Consider the following 20,866-nt stretch of genomic DNA (forward strand, 5'->3'; position numbering starts at 1 on the left):
AGTAATTAAATAAAAAAAGTCATCAGCCGAAGGACCCACGTAAGAATATATATATTATATATATAATTATATATATATATATATATATATGTATGTATGTATGTATGTATGCATGTATATACAGTGGCCCATTTTTACGCATTTCACATTTCCTCACTTCATTTTGTTGCAAATTTTTGTGGAACACATCATTCACTTGTCCGTGGGGGAAATTTCACAAATTGCTGATTTTTCTTTGGGCCGTGTCTTTAAAATTTTCACTAATTCGCTTTTCTTGTAGAGCAACACTGTGTATTCACTAATTATTGTATTTTTTCATAAAAATATATGTATACTGAGAGAGAGAGAGAGAGAGAGAGAGAGAGAGAGAGAGAGAGAGAGAGAGAGAGAGAGAGAGAGAAATTTTTAATAAATTTATGGGAGATGTTGGGGACTAACCACATTTGTATGATACATAAATGATTTACCTAATAATACGTACTAATTTTCAAATAATAATAATAATAATAATAATAATAATAATAATAATAATAATAATAATAATAATAATAATAATAAAATACTGTAATTAAAAATGTATGCATTTCTATAATAAATTATGTGAAATTTTAAACAAATACATATTCCCAATCTTCTCCAAAGTTCTGACTTGAGGGAGGGAAGGTTGGACCAGTCATATGTGTCAAATATCTGACAGCCACCATTATTATTATTATTATTATTATTATTATTATTATTATTATTATTATTACTATGTTGCCCATTTGGTTGTTAAATAAAATAGCTAAGAATACTGAAATAATCTCTCTCTCTCTCTCTCTCTCTCTCTCTCTCTCTCTCTCTCTCGTACATATATATCTTTAAGGGTAAAATGTTTAAGATGACTTTGAAATTATATTAATATCATTTCAAAGGCTAATAACAACTTACTGTAGTAAATCTTTTTTCATCATAAATGTATTTGTACGTAATCAAGAAAATACTAACGTGACGTAATTAACAAACCTAGCATTCTCTTTGGAGAGTATGTACGTTTCCAGTTGCTCTCCACTACCCACGTATTTTAGATATGCTATATACAGTAGTACTATCATAAAATACGTACCTGTACAGTATATATCATTTCAGCTCATCTAACAACACAGGAAAATATACGTAAAATATACACCCATTACATTACATACAATATGAGCAGAAAGATGCGCAAAGTTACGCAAGCCAAAGAAAACATGCGTGTCTGAATGATAGGGGATACGTAAGAGTAACAGTTGTAGGCTTGAACTTAATTTTGCAGCATGATTTTGAAATGATATTAGGGTGGATGATAGTCTGGGGTATATTTTTGTTTGAACTGTCAAGTTTGGAGATGAAGTTACTGTTAAAATAGGCAGTTATAAGCATTTTAGGGGTGTATATAGCCTACTTAAGAGTAACAGTAGTAAGAGAGTACTGTAATGGGAGGTTAATTTGGGTGTTTTGGGATGATGATTTGGGGTGTATTTTTGTTTGAAATTATATTAAATTGTTTTAGTATGATAATTTAAAGTATATTTTTGTCTGAATTATCAAATTAAGCAGTGAAATGTTAAAATAGGCAGTTATAAGCATTTTAGTTTAAGGGGTACACGGTATCTGGCAGTTATAAGCATTTTTTGAGGGAATTTTTGCATTTCCGTGGTAGGTTCTGGAACCTATTCCTGCATAAAAATGAGGGAGTACTTTATATATAAATGTATATACATTTAATGAATGGTTCATCAGCAACTAACATATGCTCTACATACGCACAGAACTTTCAGAACGGTTCTTAAGGTGCAACGTCGTACTGTACATACATCATCTCAACGCCAAGACTGCAATCTCATCCTCTTTTTAGTTTTCTGTAAAAAAAAAAGAACTATTGTGCTGGCTTTGTCTGTCCGTCCGCACCTTTTTCTGTCCGCCCTCAGATCTTCAAAACTACTGAGGCTAGAGGGGTGCAAATTGGTATGTTGATCATCCACCTTCCAGTCATCAAACATATCAAATTGCAGCCCTCTAGCCTCGGTAGTTTTTATTTTATTTAAGGTTAAAGCTAGTCATAACTGTGCTTCTGGCAACGATATAGGACAGGCCACCACCAGGCCGTAGTTAAAGTTTCATTGGACGCGGCTCATACAGCATTATACCGAGACCACCAAAAGATAGATCTGTTTTCTGCAGCCTTGATTATAGGCCGTAGTGGCTATACAGAAAACTCGATTGCACGAAGAAACTTCGGCACATTTTTTACTTGTTATACAACACTAACACAGCAATTTCCATTACAGGTTTGAGATTATCACTCACACTGGTTCTGTAAAGGGGAGATGGAGGTCTTCAATGCGAGTGAATTGGAGGAGTCTCCTCACCAAGTACAAGATGCAAACTTCACTTTCCCAGAGAGAGCACAATGGGAAATAATTCTCCTTAAAGTAAACACTGTACTCATGGTACTGAATACAACATTCCTAATGCTGGGGATGGGAGCTGCCATCTGTCTGAAGGAGGTAAGGTTTACGGGGCCATCCCCCACCTCCCCAAAAAAATCAACTCAATGTCAACGGACCTTGTAGGGATGATGTTTGCATGAAAATGTTAGGATGGAAGACATCAACAACAACGACAGAAATGCTGCCTAGATTCATATACATTCATGTATTATCTTGCTTGCATACTTCAAGTACAGTAATGATTATGACAACAGTAATAAGGGGAAATATAATAAAAGAATCACAAAACTAGTATGCGTTGCAAAAACCAGCCACGACACTTCTAGATGAGCGATTGTTATCCTTAATTCGAACTGACAGTAAGCACAGAGAAGCACTCACTGGTTCACAAGCAATCTTCTATTGTTCATCCTAAAGCCAAAAACACTACTGATACTGAATTACTGCTATGAAATATTCGGTAAATATTGACAGCTACATTTTAAGAGTAGATAATTTTACTAAATATCTAATCCAAAGTGCAGAGGCTAAGAAAATGATACTATAAACGCTCTAACTTCAGCGACATAATAATGTTCATGAAATTTTTTTTTTTTTTGCTACATAAGAGTCTGTTTCACTTATACAACTTACCCGGTAGTTACATATAGCTGTCGTCTTTGACGTCACGGCAGTATTCAAATTTCGCGCTAGCGCTATCGTTACAAAAGGTGATCCCTCTACCCCCGCCCTCTATCGGGGTATCGGGAACCGTCCCAAGAACACGTCATTAGTTTTTGCCATGCCGAACCGGTAATATGGTTCTGCTGCTGGTAGTATTTCTCAACAATTCGAACTTCTAATTCCTTTTTGGTGAAGTACTCGGTTTGTTGTTTTTGCTGGCGCTAGTTATTGCTTGAGAGTTATTATTAGTTAGACTATTATGTCTGATTCTGGTTCTAGTGGTATCGGTTTTGCAGCAAAGGCTGCAAAACCAGGCTTGTTAAGCTTAGTTTAGATCCGCACACTTCGTGCTTTTCATGCAGGGGCAAAAATGTTCTGCTGATTTGACTTGTAACGAGTGTGAACTTCTAACTTTGTCTGACTGGAGTGCTTTGGGGAAGTACATGAAGAAGCTAGAAAGAGATAGGATTAGGAAGGCCTCTTCTAGGTCTTCGAGGTCAGGAGGTAGTCAAGAGGTTTTCGTAAATCCTATTATCCCTGCTCCCCTGTAGTTCCTGTAGTTTTACCTACCCGGACACCGTTTCTCCCAATCCTGATACCGTGTCAGTCCTTAATGCGTTTATGTCTTCCATGCAGAAAATGGGGACAATTTGCAGCGGTTAGTAGACCGCAGTGATAATGCGAGTGTTGTGCCTTGTGTAAGTGTTGTGGAGGAGGTAGCTTCTCGGCCCATTCACGCTCCCAGGTCTAGGCCCTGTCAGGCTCCCAGGTTCCAGGGAGAAGGCATGCCGAAAGCCGAAAGGAGGTGAGTGGGACCTGCTCCCGAGTAGTTGCCCCCTCAAGCAGTCCTGTTGCCGCTTCCCAGGCTGCTGGCCCTCACCACCGAAAAGGTGAGGAGCGGAGAGTGTCGAGTGGATCCAGTTGGAGTTCCTCCCGCCTAGAGGTTGGCGTTTTGCGACTCTTCTAGACCTTTGAAGAGGTCTCGTCTGCTTTCTCCATTGAAGATTCCTAAGAAGAAGGCTCTTCTGGAGGATCCTTCCCCCTCCTGTAGCTTTTGGGCAGAACCGGAGAGGCTTTCTTCGTCGGACTCGTCTCATTCGTTATCGGCGGATCCTCCCTATCAGACGATTACATCTGAGAGACCTGCTCCTTTGGCGCCAGCGACTCCTGTGACTCCTGTTCCTGTGGCGCCTGCTCCAGCATTCGATGAACCTCAACAGCTTGTGATTGACGGAATTAACGCCCGTTTGGACTCGATTTTACAACTTTTGTCTAAAAATCAAGTCTCTTCTTTGGCTCCTCCTCACGATGCCAGCGGCGCCACCTCAACTCCTCGTTCTGTCGCCCCGGTAGCGCGCCGCTTGCGCCTCCGTTGGCGCCACCTTTGGCTGCTGTGCCGATTGCGCCTCCTTTGGCGCCTCCTGTGATACCAGCGGCGCCCACCTCGACGACTATGTCTGCCGCTCGGTAGCGCCGCCGCTTGCGCCTTCATTGACGCCTCCTGTCGTTGTGGTACCGACGGCTCCACCTTTGGCGCCACCTTCGGTTGCTGTATCAACTGCGCCTCCTTTGGCGCCTCCGATGGCTCCTCAACAGGCTCAAACTCTTTCGGTGACACAGCAAGAATATGTCACTAGCCTTCCAGCCCCGCTTCGTGTAACTCAAGTCTCAGTTCAAGGAGACTTGGATGAAGATGTTGTCCAGCTGGACTTATCCCCAATTTCTGACGAACTCCTCTCGGGCTTAGAGGAGCAGTGTAAGGAGGAGAAGTCTCCGCAACTCTCTTCCTACAAGAAGCTCTTGAAGTTCTTTATTGAGAACTTCCCTGATTCGTTCTCGCCTGCGGCTCCTCCGTCTCCTGGGTCCCAGTACAAGAGGGACAAGGCTTCTGTTTCTTCTTCGGACTTTACCAAACTTGTCCTGTCCGTCTCGGCGAAGAAAGGCCTTAAGAAGATGGATGCTTGGCTGGCCGAGAAGAGGGAAATGGAAAGAATGTCTTCTGTCTTCCCCCTCCTCGTCGTTCCTTCCGTAACCGGAGTTGGTATGAGACTGGGGAAATGTTTTCCCTGGGTGTGGCTGCCTCCGCACAGGGGGACTTCTCCAGTCTCATGGATGCCAGTAGGAGGACCGCACTTAATTCTGCGAAGGTCTTCTTTACGTCCTCCGAACTGGATCAAGTTTTCAAGAGCGTATTTCGGACTCTTGAAATTGTGAGCTTCCTGGACTGGGCGATTGCGGCCTTAGCCAGGAAGATTAAGGATTTTAATCTTCCTTCCGAGCTCTTGGATGATGTGGTAGGAGTAGTGGATTGCATGGATAGGGGCATCTGCGACGGTGCAGTAGAACTGGCCTCTTTATTTACGACAGGGGTTCTCAAAAAGTGGTGCTCCTTCCTTCTAGCAAAGGTGTTTCTTCAAGCCAGAAGTCGGCTCTCTTGTTTTCTCCTTTAAACAAGGCTCATCTGTTTCCGCAAGAGTTGGTTGCTGCAATTTCCCAGGCGTTAGCCCAGAAGTCAACCCAGGATCTTTTGTCGCAGTCTGCCAAGAAAGCGAAGAGACCTGTACTTTCTACCGCTTCTGTGTGCGGTGTTTCGTCCCCGCTTTCTCGTATGGACAGTATAAAGGAAGACCCTCTAAATGTGTTTTTGGCAGGGCCAGAGGAAAAGGCAAAGCCACGCCTAGAACCTCGACGGCCCCAGAGAAGAAATGAACCTTTGTCCTCCATTCAGCTGTAGGAGCCAGACTGCAAAGGTTTTGGCAAGAGTGGCAACAGATCTCGGCAGACCCTTGGACGATCCAAGTTTTAAAAGAAGGATATGCCATCCCCTTCCTTTCCAAACCTCCTTTAGTGGAGGCTCCAGTTTCTTTACAGGCGTACTTTCGCACAACTCCATGAAACTAGACGCCCTTCGCTCAGAAGTCCGAGCCATGCTGGAGAAGGAAGCGATAGAACTGCTTCATGCCCCTCTATCTCCAGGTTTCTACAATCGTCTGTTCCTGGTTACGAAAGCATCAGGGGGATGGAGACCCGTCCTGGACGTGAGTGCGTTGAATGTCTTCGTTCAGAAGACAAAATTCTCCATGGAGACAACTCAGTCGGTCTTGGCGTCTTTACATCAGGGGGATTGGATGGTTTCAATAGACCTCCAAGACGCTTATTTTCATGTCCCGATACACCCAGCTTCAAGGAAGTTCCTGAGGTTCGTCTTCGAGGGACAGGTTTATCAGTTCCGTTCCTCTGCTTCGGTCTGTCGACAGCCCCAAGTTTTCACAAGGATCCTGTTGTCAGTAGCCAGACATCTTTACCTGGAAGGAATTCGAGTTTCCATGTACCTCGACGATTGGCTGCTCAAAGCTGCTTCGAGGGAGAGCTGTTTGGAGGACCTATCAAAGACTCTTCAATTAACGAAGTCTCTAGGCCTCATTATCAACGAGAAGAAGTCTTGCCTTACTCCCAGTCAGCAGATTGTCTATTTGGGAGTGAGTCTGGACTCTCAGACTTTTCAGGCTTTTCTGTCCAACCAACGGATAGCCTCATGCCTGCAGAAGATCGACGACTTTCTGCAGAGGAAGATTTGTTCCGCAAACGAATGGATGAGCCTCGTGGGAACCTTAACTTCAGTGGAGAAGTTTGTAAAACTGGGGCGCTTAAACCTGAGACCACTGCAGTTTTACCTGCAAGAGAAGTGGCCCAGGAAACAGTTCCCGGACTCCTTCACATTCGCCATTTCGGAAAAGATAAAGGAGTGCCTCCGTTGGTGGAGGTCAGAAGGAAGGCTGTCACAAGGACTTCCTCTTCAGCTTCCGAACCCAGACCTAACTCTTTTTTCCGACGCCTCGGACAAGGGCTGGGGAGCGACTATGGGGACAAAAGAAGTTTCGGGCCAGTGGCAAAGAGAAGAGAAACTGGCATATCAATCGAAAGGAACTAAAAGCGGTTCACTTAGCCCTGTTAGCCTTTCAAAAAGAAGTGGAAGGCAAATGCGTCTTGGTCCAGGCGGACAACACGACCGCTCTGGCATACATTCGGAAACAGAGGGGCACTCACTCGTGGTCCCTCTACGAGACCTCGAGGGAGCTTCTAGTTTGGACGGAGGAGATCGGGACCAGACTAGTAACGAGATTCATTCAAGGGGAGAAAAATGTAGCAGCGGACCTTCTCAGCAGAAAGAACCAGGTCCTATCCAATGAGTGGACTTTACATCCCCTAGTTTGCGAGGAGCTTTGGAAGATATGGGGATGTCCGCTCATAGATCTCTTTGCAACCGACAAAAACGACTCGGCTGCCCCTTTACTGCTCTCAGTTCCAGACAACAAAGCGGTTTTCGTGGATGCAATGTTCATGGACTGGTCGGACCTGGACCTGTATGCCTTTCCCCTGTTCAAGATCCTGCGGCAAGTAATCTCGAAGTTCTCAAGCCATCGAAACGTAAGGATGACTCTGGTGGCTCCATTCTGGCCGTCCAGGGAGTGGTTCTCGGACCTTCTAAACCTACTGTCAGACTTTCGAGAGACTTCTGCCAGAGAGACCAGATTTACTCAGACAGCCGCACTTTCAGAGGTTCCACCAAAACTTGTCCGCTCTTCATCTTGTCGCTGCAGACTGTCAGGAGACTCATCAGAAAGAGAGGCTTTTCAAGAGAGGCTTCGGAAGCTATCGGGAAGCCAAGAAGAGAATCCTCCGACAATGTTTACCAGGCGAAGTGGACACAGTTTAGGTCCTGGTGTCGAAGAGAAGGCGTGTCTTCTTCTTCGACGTCTATAGCCCAGATGGCCGATTTTCTCTTGTTCCTCCACAGAGAGAAAAAAGCTTGCTGTACCTACCATTAAAGGGTATAGAGCCATGTTAGCTTCGGTCTTTCGACATAGGGGTCTTGAAGTGTCTTTGAGTCAAGACCTTTCAGATCTGATTAGATCATTTAATACGTCAAAGAGAGACCAGAAGAGACCAGTGGCGTGGAATCTTGACGTAGTGCTGAGATGGTTACGGTCTCAGTCCTTTGAACCGATGGCGAACATCTCCTTGAAGGATCTCACGAAAAAGACTCTTTTTTTGGTAGCTCTGGCTACGGCCAGGAGAGTAAGTGAGCTACATGCGATTGACAAAAGAGTAGGCTTTGCTAAGGGGAAGGCAGTATGTATGTCTACTCTTGGTTTCTTAGCCAAGAACGAAGACCCGTCTAGACCTTGGCCAAGAGAGTTCGAAATTAAGGACCTTTCCCAATTGGTCGGTCCCGAAGAACCCGAAAGGTACCTCTGCCCTGTGAGAGCTCTCAAGTTCTACGTTCAGAGAACGAAGAAGCTCAGAGGTCCCAATGACCACCTCTGGTGCTCGGTTAGAGATCCTTCTAGGCCTCTCTCTAAGAATGCCCTTTCTTTCTTTTTGAGAAGCCTGATAAAAGAAGCTCATGAGCAGTGTGCTGACTCGGAGATGAGTATTCTTAAGGTAAAAGCGCCACGAGATTAGAGCGGTTTCGACTTCTGTAGCCTTTAGCAGAAACTTATCTGTGAAGGACTTGGTTAAGTCCACCTTTTGGAGATGCAAGTCAGTGTTTGCATCGCATTATTTAGTGGACGTGCAAACTGTTTTCGAAGAGTGCAGTACGCTGGGGCCCTTTATTGCGACTGACACGGTGTTGGGGAGGGTGAAAAGGAGTCCGCTCCTTAACTAACATTTTCACCTTGGTGTTGGGGTTGTTGTTTTTTGAAGGTTGCCTGGAGATACATGATGTGTTAGTATCTTCCAGTTTTTAATCTTTGGTATTGGTTTTATGGTAATGTTAGGTGATCCCTCGTTTTGTTGTTCGTTGTACTGCGCCTGATCAAGGGCATCAGACTTGTCCGTGCGCAACCATGTTCTCTCACGGCAGGTACTGTTTTTTATTGTGTCCGACACACGGATCCCTTATATCCTCTCGGCACAATATAAAGGCCAGCAGACTACAGAGGCAGTAACCACTGAGTCAGCTACCTTTAAAGGTAAGGAACCTATGTCTAACTTGTTGCAAGTAGATAATTCCAAGAATTTTATTAGCTGCCAGTGCCCCACCTCCTCAAGGTGCCAATCAGCTATATGTAACTACCGGGTAAGTTGTATAAGTGAAAATGAAATTTTTATGATAAAATAACGTTTCACTTATACTTACCCGGTAGTTACATAATCATAACCCTCCCTCCTCCCCTCACCTGGGCAGTTGGGCAAAAACTTATGACGTGTTCTTGGGACGGTTCCCGATACCCGATAGAGGGCGGGGTAGAGGGATCACCTTTTGTAACGATAGCGCTAGCGCGAAATTTGAATACTGCCATGACGTCAAAGACGACAGCTATATGTAACTACCGGGTAAGTATAAGTGAAACGTTATTTTATCATAAAAATTTCATTTTTACAAAGTCCTGGGTAAATACGTAAGTTTTTATAACTACTCAATTCATCGCAATTCTTTTTATTTTTCCCCAGTCATTATTAGAGATAATTTTTTTATGGTACATTTCACTAACATTAGGTTAACTTTGTAAAAATTTATATGATATAACAAGTTTTAATGTACAGTAGCTCCTTCAACATACGAAAACAGTATCCTGGAAAATAAGGACTACATGAGACATAGCACTAACATAGTACTCACCCCTGTCTGCCTCTAGTTAAACAGGTGTGTTCGGTAGATATGTTTAACCATTGGATTGAAATCCATTTCTAAAATCTACCTAAATCACAGCTATTTCATCGTAGCAGCCAATTAAGCTATGTTGTGAGTCAGCAAATTCAACGAAATGAAAAGGCATCTTGGCAATGAAATAGAGACCAGTACTAGTTATATGGTGGCTTCAATATACTTATAGTTCCTAGGGATATCTCCCCAAGTATTGTTCTCGTTCAATGTAATAATATGGCTTTCCATTAAACTCTTTTGGCAAATAAAAATGTAAAAAAAAAAAAAAAAAAAAAAAAAAAAAAAAAAAAAGATCATAACCTTTCGTACCAACATCATCCCGGTCTATATTTTAGTAAGGAAAGTCTACTATCAAATATTACAAAGACAAATCTTTACAGATATTCAGTCACATGAAACGCCCCTTAGGAGCAACCATCGGTATGCTAGGCCAGTTCATAGTTCTACCAGTGACAGGATTTGCTTTGTGCTTAATGTTTAGCCTAAGTCCCTACGAGGCCTTGGGAGTACTGATAATATCCTGCAGTCCTGGAGGATCCTTCTCCAATGCCTTCACATACTGGTGTGATGGTGATTTGGCGCTAAGGTGAGTCTACCTACATGTTAGCCTCTCATTTCAGTTCGCATTCTTTTTTTTTTTTTAACTTGGTCTTTGGACGTTTTTATGCACACACCCACACATAAACACAAGCATATATATATATATAATATATAATATATATATATATATATATATATATATATATATATATATATATATATATATATATATATATATATATATATATATATATATATATATATATATATATATATATCTGTATAACTGAATCACGAAAATATGGAATGTGATGAATATATAAATAAAGATAAAATCCACACAGAAGGAAACGGAAACACTGGAGTGCTGCTTGAGGCCTTTCTCTCTCGCTAGGTCCTTTACTTAGCAGACTGAAGAAATATAAAAGTATGTTTACAAAGAAAGCTCATATAAATGACAGATGGGGATTATAAAGGAAACATATGTACCTGGAATCCAACACAACTGAAGAATTAGTAGAACTACCAAAACAGGATTAAATATTTAAGAGGATTTTACAAAGGATTAGGATCAAATGTTCAGGAGCAGGGACAGGACAATTAAGGGATTTTGACAAAGGAAAAATCTATTTCTGAGGAAGGTCCCGTGTCACCCGGTGAAATTCCATTACAGCACGAATTTCTAGGTATAACAATGCTAGATATACCAGAGAAAAGAGCTTTCAGGAAAGCTGGGGTTACTACCCCAGTCGAGCGTCTTCTAGGAAGGCGTCGGTATAAAGAAGGGTGAGTGAAATATCACTACCACGGAAACCTACTCGAAAGATCTCTCCTACCAAAATCCCGGAACAGAGCGGTGAGCCGTTACAGCCCCCACACACTCAACACCCGCCAGGACGGCGACACCAGCGCCACCTACCTCATTCCATGCTAGCACTAACCCCAGACTTGGCATGTGCAAGTAGGGGAGAGCCACTAGGTGATCAGGGAGGGTCACCGGGTGACACGGGATCTTCCTCAGAAATAGATTTTCCTTTGTCAAAATCCCTTTTCTGAGTCCAGTCCCGTGTCAGCCGGTGAAATAGTAATAGAGAATCATGCCAAGGCTGTAACTACAAGGAAAAAGGGGGGGTATCTGAAGAAAAAGGCAAAAATTTTACGAAAATAATTTTAATCAAGTAATCTCTTCCATGTAGCAAGAATACTAAAACTAAGGTATACTAAATCTAAGGCACATCAAAAAACTTAATACTATGAAACAAGGGAGGTCCCTGCACGACGGGAAAAAACCCCAAAAATCTTAAAATTACCTAAAGCTAGGTGAAACATGAAATGTGCACAAGATAATGCAAATACAACCTTAATACTATACACGTAAACTTAGGCTAAACACGTAAGAGACAAGATCAATGAAAATTAATATACATATATCTCTGGGGTACGTGGAGCCAAATAAAAATCGTCCAGTACCCCATAAGAAAAAACAATCATGGCATGTCAGATTACACTTTTCCATCAGTAGATACAAGATACATCAATATGAGGAGCCAGGCAGTGAGGCATAATCAACCAGGAGAATAAGCAGAGAAGTAAATGAGGCAGGCGGGCGGGGGGGAAAAGGAAAGGATAAGGAAATGATTAGTTAAGGTGGGGAGATGACACTTCCCACTGCTATGGTAGAATATTTCAGGGCTTCGAGCGATTTTTAAATAGTGGCGTTTAAACACTAGAGGTGATTTCCAACCCGTAAATTTAGATAACTCTGAGAAGTCCATATTATGAAAGTAATTAATAGAAGTAGCAACTGCTCGAATATCATGAACTTTAGGAACTGAATCTGGGTTGGCCTGTTTAATGAAATACAGAATTTGTTGTCTTATAGCATTCAGTGAAAGAGTACCACCTTTCTCCCTGATAAAAGAGGACCCGACTTACTCTGTGGAGTTCTTAAAAGGTAAGATTTAAGTGTATAAACTGGACATAAAGACTGGTCTTGAGGAAGGGGCACCACCTTCCAAGGAGACCACCTGTCCTGTGGGTCTTCGTTCTTAGCTAAAAATCTAGGGTCAGGGGAAAGGAGGACCTCTCCAGACGGGAGAAAGTTTACAAAATTATCACCTCTAGTGAGAGCCGACAGCTCTGAGATTCTAGCACCTGAAGCCAAGCTAATCAAAAATAAGGTCTTCCTTAACAGATCCTGATAAGAGCAATGAAAGTTATCCAACTCTGATGCTAACTTAAGGACGTCATTGAGAAACCACGTAACAGAATGTGGACGTGATACTGGTCTCAGACGAGCGCATGCTCTGGGGATGGATGAAAAATAGGAATCTGTAAGGTCGATTTTAAAGCCGTAAAGAAATACTTTCTTCAATGCAGACTTGACTGTGGTAATAGTGGCCGGAGCAAGGCCTTTTTCAAACAGTGATCTAAAGAAGGAAACTCCTAAATTAGTCGTCATGATTTTGGCTTCAGATGCTTTCAGGAAGGAGGCTAATTTTTTGACTGCTGAGTCATACTGTCTAAGAGTAGAATCTCTTTTATCTGATTCTAAAAACAGAGTGTTGACAGGGTCAATGTTCGCTCCTTTTTGGGCTGCGAATTTTATAAAGTCCATAAAACTAGGGCATTCTGAATCCTTGAGGAAGCTGACACAGTCTTGGTTTGTACTGTCTGGGTCAGAATGGGCTTGGGAATCTGAAGACTCCGTAATCCCAGTTCCTGAAGGAGAGGGAACCAATTGCTCTTCGGCCAGTAGGGGGCTACTAGGGCTGGTTGACCCTTGAATGTCCTGAGTTTGTGTAATACTTTCAGCAGTAAATTTATTGGAGGGAACAGATAAATCTTCTCCCAATTGTTCCAATCTACTGTCATTGCGTCTGTGGCGAACGCCTGAGGGTCCAGGTTGGGGGCCACGTAACAGGGGAGCTTGAAGTTGCTCTCCGTTGCGAACAGATCCACTTGGAGGCCCGGAACCCGGCGCCAAATCCATTTGAAAGATTCCACGTCCAGGGACCACTCCGTCTCCAATGGGGTAGTCCTGGACAGGGAATCCGCCACCACGTTCCGTACCCCCGCTAGGTGGGTGGCTGACAGGTGCCAGCCGTGCTTGTTCGCCAGGGAGAAGATAGCAACCATTACTTGGTTTACTCGACCTGATTTGGAGCCGCCCCTGTTGATGCAATGAACTACCACTGCGCTGTCCAACACCAGCCTGATATGAATCCGGTTGGGGCGGATTTTCTTCAGAGTTAGAAAGACCGCCATAGCTTCCAGGGTATTTATATGGAACTGCTGAAACATTGTGGACCACGTTCCTTGTACTTTCTGTTTTGGTGAAGCTGATGGTGCCGGAGGGGGAAATTTTTGAGGCCTCTGACTGTGGTCCAAGGCCAGTCTTGTCTTTAAGATTCGAGGGAGAGGAGACCTGTCTCTGAGCTCTGACATTTCCTCTTGTTTATGTCTTTTAATTTCGAAGAGCAGGTCTGTCACTGAGGCAAATAAAGAGACCCAAGGACTCTTTCTTGGGATCGACAGCTGATGGATTTTTGAGGAATCCCCTGGTGAGAGATGCCTTTCCTCTTGGGAGACGGAGAGATAACGCAGATCCCACTGAAGCCACTGAAACCGGGACTCCGGAGTCAGGCGGGACTTCTCTCTGTTCAGCTGAAAACCTAGCGACTCCAGGAAATTGATGACTATGGACGTAGCCTTCTGACACTCGGAACAGTTGGTGCCCAAATTATCCAATCGTTTAGGTACGCTGCTAGGGATATCCTCGAGACCGGAGTTGTTGCACTACCGTGTCCGCCAGCTTGGTGAATACCCTGGGTGCAATGTTCAGACCGAAGGGCATGACCCTGAAGGAGTAGGCTTGATTCCCGAGTCTGAAACCGAGGAACTGAGAGAAGTTCCGCGCAATCGGGACGTGATAATAAGCGTCTGAAAGATCGATAGAGGTGGTGACGGGCCCACGCGGAAGTAGAGTCCGTACCTGAGCTACCGTAAGCATGCGAAATTTGTCGCATTTTATGTAGAGATTTAGACGCGACAGATCCAGGATCACTCTTTGCTGATCGGAGTCTTTTTGGGAACAGTGAATAACCTGCCTTGAAACTTTAGGTGCCTTACTTTCTTTATTGCTCGTTTGTTGAGCAATTCTGTTACGTAATCCTGTAGGATTGATGTGGGTGGCTGGTAAAATCTGGTTAGAGGAGGAGGGTTCTTGATCCAGCTCCACCCTAGTCCTTTGGACACAATGCTGTGTGCCCAAGGGCTGAAGGTCCATTGGTCCCTGAACCAATACAGGCGACCGCCTACCTGGGTTCTCTCAGTGGGAGGGAGCGGGTTTATTCCCCCTACCACGTCCAGGCCTTCCCCTTGGGGTGGTGTTGGGCTTTCCTCTATGAGGGACTTTGCCTCTTCCTCCTCTTGCAACCCTATTGAGGCCGTGAAAGTACCCACGGCCCTCATATGTGGGGTTGTATGCTGGTGAAGCCACATAAGAGGGTGCAGCTGGTTGGACCAGCACGTATTGTTGGGGGTGAGCCTTGGAGGTAGACGGCTGGGCTACTGCCGAGACCGGGACGGCTTGGACTACCGCCTGATGGGGCCTCTTATGCCTTCTGAAGCGTTTGCCTCCTCTCGTCTGGGGGCCGGCCGATTCTGGGGTCTTGCGCTTATAGGCAGAAATGCCCCAGCGAGAGCGCACTCTGATTGGCCCGTGTAGCCTCGGCCATAACGCTTGTGACCTCGTCTTCAGGGAAGAGGTTAGGTCCCCAGATCGAGCTTTTAACGAGCTTGTTAGGCTCGTGGCGGATAGTAGCATTGGCGAAGATGAACTTCCTGCATTCCAGTCTGGCCATGATGAACTCAAAAGTCCGACTGGAAGCTCGCTAAAGGACTTAGCCAGAACTTGGAAAAATGGCTCGTCCGAGCAGGAGACGGCAGTAGCTTCTGTAAGGCAGCCAGAGCTCAAGGACCGGGCTAACTTAGTCCGGGCCTCAAACTCCGCCTTCAATAAGGATTCCGGCAGCTTGGGGAGCTGCTCACTAAATTGCGTGGAAGCGCAGAAGGGGTCCAGCTTCCCGACAGTGAAAGTGGATGGGGCGTCCACCCAGAACTCATTACTTCCTGGGAATACCAGGGAAGTAGGGTCTGTTTCCCTTAACTGTGGTAACGGATTACCATCGAAGCATGCTCAGGCCGTAGCCAGAGCGACTTTGTCCAAGCAAGGGGTGGGAAGGTCTTCTCCCAGGGCGAACATCGTAAAGTTGCCCTTGAAAGGGGTCAACTTCGTGTTTTCTGCCTGCCACTCCGTCAGAGTGCGCAGGAGGGCCGACTGAGCTTGGTCCCTAGGGACGATGACAGTCTCCCTAGGAACCTTGTCTGACCGAATCCAAACTTCTTCTGTGAGCCTCACGAAGCCTGGGTAAGGGGGCAAGAGATCGGGGGGGAAGAACTCCAATTCCTCCAACCATCTCGTGCCAAGACCCTCAACTGTAAGCTTGCCATCATGTTGGATGGCCCGGAGTCTGCGCCAAGGGTTACCGACATCGAACGCGGGAGGTCCGCAGTGTCGGGGATAACATACTGTGGTTCGGCTGGGGTGGGCGAGCCATTCCTGCCAGTATGTTATCATGACTGGCCAACTTCTCAGTTATCTTGTCAAATCTGGAATCTAGGTCCTCCGTAAAACTTTTTATAAAGTTGATTGGCAAAGGCCTCTGCATCAAAAAGCAGGCTGGCGAGGAGGGCTTGGTTTTGCAGCCCTCTTACTCGCGCCTTTGCTGGAGGAACCAGACTTGCTCCCGGAGGCTACAGGTCCTGAAACCTTAGCCTTTGACGGGGGGAAGGGCGATGCCTTCTTGGAAGTCGAGGACTTGTAGCCCTTCGCCTTCCATGAAGTCTTCAACTTCAACTTGGGGATAGCAGACGGAGCTCTATCACCCAAGGAGGAAGACTTCACAAAACCTGCAAAAGAAGATACGGATGAAGCAGGGGAGTCAAACAGAGGGGGGCCCGCCCCAACAACCTCACTTACCTCACCACTTACCACCTGGTCCGGCTCTGTATTCATTGGTTCCAGGTTGAGATCCAAGGCGGCTACATCCTCCGAGACTTCAGCATAGAGGATATCCACTTGGGGTGGCTGGGTCGCATCCCGGATTTGCTGGATGATTGGGGTGGCAAGATCTCCAGGCACTGCGGCCACCACCCGTGCGCCGGGGTAAAGCAAGTCCCTCAACCTGGCGTCGAGGACGTAGGGCTTCCCCGACGGAACATTCCTGCCGAACCCAGCCACCCAGGCCCGGAGGGATTCCAAGGCAGACTTCTTGGAAGCTTCGTCCGCCTGTAAGGAAACCAGCAATTAGCTAAGAATGAAAAAGCCAGACCGGGAACCTCTAAACAATATACAATATGAGGAGCATAAAACGGGAGAAAAAGACTGTCACTTACCGACTCATCCTGGACGGTTGCGCAGAGAGCAAAGCAAACCTCACAACCATCGGGGTGCCAAACAACCAGGTCGTCAAGTCGGACCGCACAACCAGCGTGGGTCCGGCATACTACGTGCCCGTAGGGTTGTTGAAGGGAGGCGGTACACCCCGGCTCCTCACAGCGAACAGTCTGTAAGTAGAAAAGTACATGAACCTCACACTCTAAGCAATCTAAAGCCGGCAAGGCTGGGAAACTCAACTATAACCGGAATACTCCGGCGGAGAAGAACTCCCTTATCATAAACTGGGCCAATAAGCTTTAAATGCACAGAGTGGAAGGTAAGGAGCTTTGACCCCGGAGGACTCCGGGAATGAAGGAACGAGAAACCAGGAACTAACCATAAGGGCTGCCAGAAAAATAACGGCGGAGCCCCCGGGTGTAGGACCGGACTCACGTATATAAAATAAATAAAGGAGCGTACTCCTGTAGATAAACAGATTTATCTAAAATTAATGAAAAATAATAATAATAATAATAATAATAATAATAACAAGTGACGGTAAATACTCCGGAGACCGGAGGGGTCCGCTCCCCTTACATGATGTAAAACCTTCCTTTTACTTCCCGCCGGAGAAACAAGACGGGCAAAGTGCTCGTATGTTCATAACATAAGACGGAGCAATTACATTTTACCCTATCTACGTAACCCGACGGGAGACGAGAGGTATGGGATAGTGACTCGAACACGTTCGAGCAAACAAACCACCAACCCCAACACAGCGAAGCTAGGGACGGTATGGGAGGGAGCGAATCCCTCTACCAAAAGGAGGAGTCCCTGAACTCGGAGAAAACGCCATCTAGCGTCACCCGCACGTAGAGTAGAGCAAGGCTGGGGGAGGGGTGGAGTAGGGGAGAGAAGTAGGCTACCAGGAAGGAACAGGAGACAGGGAGAAACATATCACCCGCTCAACTGCATCCATCCCTCCAAGAAAAATGAAACTTGGAAGGGTAGCCTACTACTGGGAGCTACGCAACCCGAAGCCCGACTCCTTCCTAGGCGAAGCCTAATATGGACCTAACCTAGTATAGGCTAGGAAAAAGGGAGGAGTGCAGAAGGGAGGAGGAAGCACCAGGGAGAGAAATTTTGTGCCGAGAGCCAACCGGGATCGAGAAGGGGGGGCAAGGAGGCGACTAGCCTAGAGGAAACACATCCAAAGAACTCGATTCCCCCAAATGGAGGAAGAGAACTAAGGGGCTCACTCTGCCCACCGAAAAACGACCCCGGAGGAAACAGCAACCAAAACTCCCTCAACCTGATCTTCATACCAGGGCAAGGGGATGGAAGCAAACAAGCCTACACCACAAAATACCATCACACATAAAGAATTAGAACCAAAATGTGCTCAATAGGGAGCGTAGCCTACCTCGGGGAAGCGGTTAGATTTGAGGCTGCCGCTACCACCAGAGGTAAACAACAAAACTTAAAACAATTAAAATAAATAAACTAAAAAATAAAAAGAGAGCACCATCTCCAAGCATAAAATAATTAGCCTACTTGAGACCAAAAATAAAAAGGAACCCAACCTGGGGGGGGTACTTGGACGGGGCATCACCCTAACAAAGGCCGATAGGCCAAGAAATGTAATTTCGTAAACAAAAAGGGGGGGGGGAGCCACCGCAAGGAACCACCAGGAAGGGAACCAAGGGGTCAAAATCTATCTATAACGACGAGGAGACAACTCCAACCGAAAGAACAGAAGGAGTCGCCTCGCAGTCGACATGGCTGGCGGGGGACGCCGTGGCGTCATAATAAGATCTCAATATTTATGAAAATACGAGATCAAAACAGCCAAAAATAGAACAAAAACCCCAAAAGAAGATGGTACTTAACTTAGAGATGGAAAAGGTGCTCGATGCCATCGTAGATGCAGAAAATAATCCAAATAAGAGAGACGAGCACACAAAAGAAACGGATATCGTCACGTGCTAGAAAATGGAATGTGGTAGGTGGCGCTGGTGTCGCCATCCTGGCGGGTGTTGAGTGCGGGGGCTGTAACGGCTCACCGCTCTGTTCCGGGGATTTTGGTAGGGAGAGATCTTTCGAGTAGGTTTCCGTGGTAGTGATATTTCACTCACCCTTCTTTATACCGACGCCTTCCTAGAAGACGCTCGACTGGGGGTAGTAACCCCAGCTTTCCTGAAAGCTCTTTTTCTCTGGTATATCTAGCATTGTTATACCTAGAAATTCGTGCTGTAATGGAATTTCACCGGCTGACACGGGACTGGACTCAGAAAAAAGATTATACAGGTTTGTGACTGACCACCTAAAAAAATTTTTAGTACAACACAATACTTCTCTTTTTTTTTTGTAACAAATAATAACTTTTTGCAAGATGAACATTTTTACAAATCAAAAATTATATTAAACATACGGATATATAGAAAATATATATCAAGTAGCTAACTTGTAATTAAGTCAGTGATTTTATCTTTTAGGTCATTCTTGAACATTTTTCTAATACAGAGGTCCAAATAATACATGCCAGGGCTAAGATTAAAATTACAAATGGAAGTAAGCTGGATAATAGTGGACTCCAATAGATTTCTTGAAGAGAAATCTTTCGATCTGGCCATCACTGAACTTTCAGTCCAATTTATCCTGTGAGAGTTTTCACTTAAATGAATGACTGCCTGTATATGTATGTATGTATGTATGTATGTATGTATGTATATATATATATATATATAATATATATAAATACAGTATATATATATATATATATATATATATATATATATATATATATATATATATATATATATAAATACAGTATATATATATATATATATATATATATATAACATATATATATATATATATATATATATATATATATATATATATATATATATATATATATATATATTATACAAATATATATATGTATGTATATATATATATATATATATATACATATATATATATATATATATATATATATATACACACACACAGTAATACTTTGATCTTACACGATTCGAGTTGCGCAAATTCACACACACATGAACTTTTCACTGGAACCTAACTAATGGGCATATGCGATTTTTTCACAGACACGAAATTCTCGAGAAACCCTGCAGAAGTGGTTATGTTTAATTTTTGAAGTAATTTACAAATTTTCATGCTTTTATGTGTAAAATTTGTATGAAAAATGCATTTCATGTTTTTGTGTAAAACTGGTATGAAAAATGCATTTCATGCTTTTATGTGTAAAATCTGCATGAAAAATGCATTTCATGCTTTTAAGTGTAAAATCTGTATGAAAAATGCATTTCATGCTTTCATGTGTAAAATCTATATGGAAAATGTATTATTTTTATTTTTGTACATGCATAAATATGATCAAAGGTAATTTCAGCACATTCAGTTAGTGTACTTTTACAAGATGTGATACCCACTTGCAAAGTTACTGCACTTTTCAAAGATGATACCCCTGCAGAAAATGCTTGTTTAATGTTTGAAGTACATTTATAAGTTTTCATGCTTTTAACTGTAAAATCGATAAGGAATATTTATATTTATATTTTTGCGCATAAATATCATACAAGTATTAGGTCCATTTGCAAAGTCTTTGTCACCAGGACTTTACATGACCTTGAGATGAGGTTGTTCAGTCGCACTCATTTGATAAAATGAATTTGTTAATGTAATATCAGAGATGTAACTAAGAGTTGCATAAGTGTCATTCTTTGAAAATTATTCTGTTAACCTCGGAGAAAAGTGCTGGTGCAATCTGTGTGCATGTAATTACAGCACATTCAGTTGTTGTACTTTTACAAGATGTGATACCCTTAGTTACTGCACTTTTCAAAGATGATACCCCTGCAGAAAGTGTGCTTAATTTTTAAGTACTATTTTATAAGTTCTCGTGTTTTTAGGTGTAAAATCAGAATGGAAAATTTGTATTTATATATTTGGGCATAAATACGATACAAAAGCAGTGCAGTACAGTTACTGTATTACAGTATATGTATCTCTCTCTCTCTCTCTCATTCGTAGTTAGCGCTTAAACATATT

At 43.8% G+C, this 20,866-nt stretch overlaps 1 protein-coding gene across 2 annotated transcripts in view; it reads left to right on the forward strand.

Moving 5' to 3' along the window:
* LOC136835112 (ileal sodium/bile acid cotransporter-like) overlaps positions 1 to 20,866 on the forward strand; it is a 113,276-nt gene that overhangs the window by 47,428 nt on the left and 44,982 nt on the right. For both annotated transcript variants that reach the window (XM_067098286.1, XM_067098280.1), the window contains exons 2-3: positions 2,310 to 2,528; positions 10,188 to 10,393. In XM_067098286.1, the coding sequence (XP_066954387.1) occupies positions 2,349 to 2,528; positions 10,188 to 10,393 (386 nt within the window). In that variant the 5' untranslated portion in view covers positions 2,310 to 2,348. The remainder of the gene's footprint in view (positions 1 to 2,309; positions 2,529 to 10,187; positions 10,394 to 20,866) is intronic.

This window comes from Macrobrachium rosenbergii, chromosome 4 (genome assembly GCF_040412425.1).
Source record: "Macrobrachium rosenbergii isolate ZJJX-2024 chromosome 4, ASM4041242v1, whole genome shotgun sequence".
Lineage (NCBI taxonomy): Eukaryota > Metazoa > Arthropoda > Malacostraca > Decapoda > Palaemonidae > Macrobrachium > Macrobrachium rosenbergii.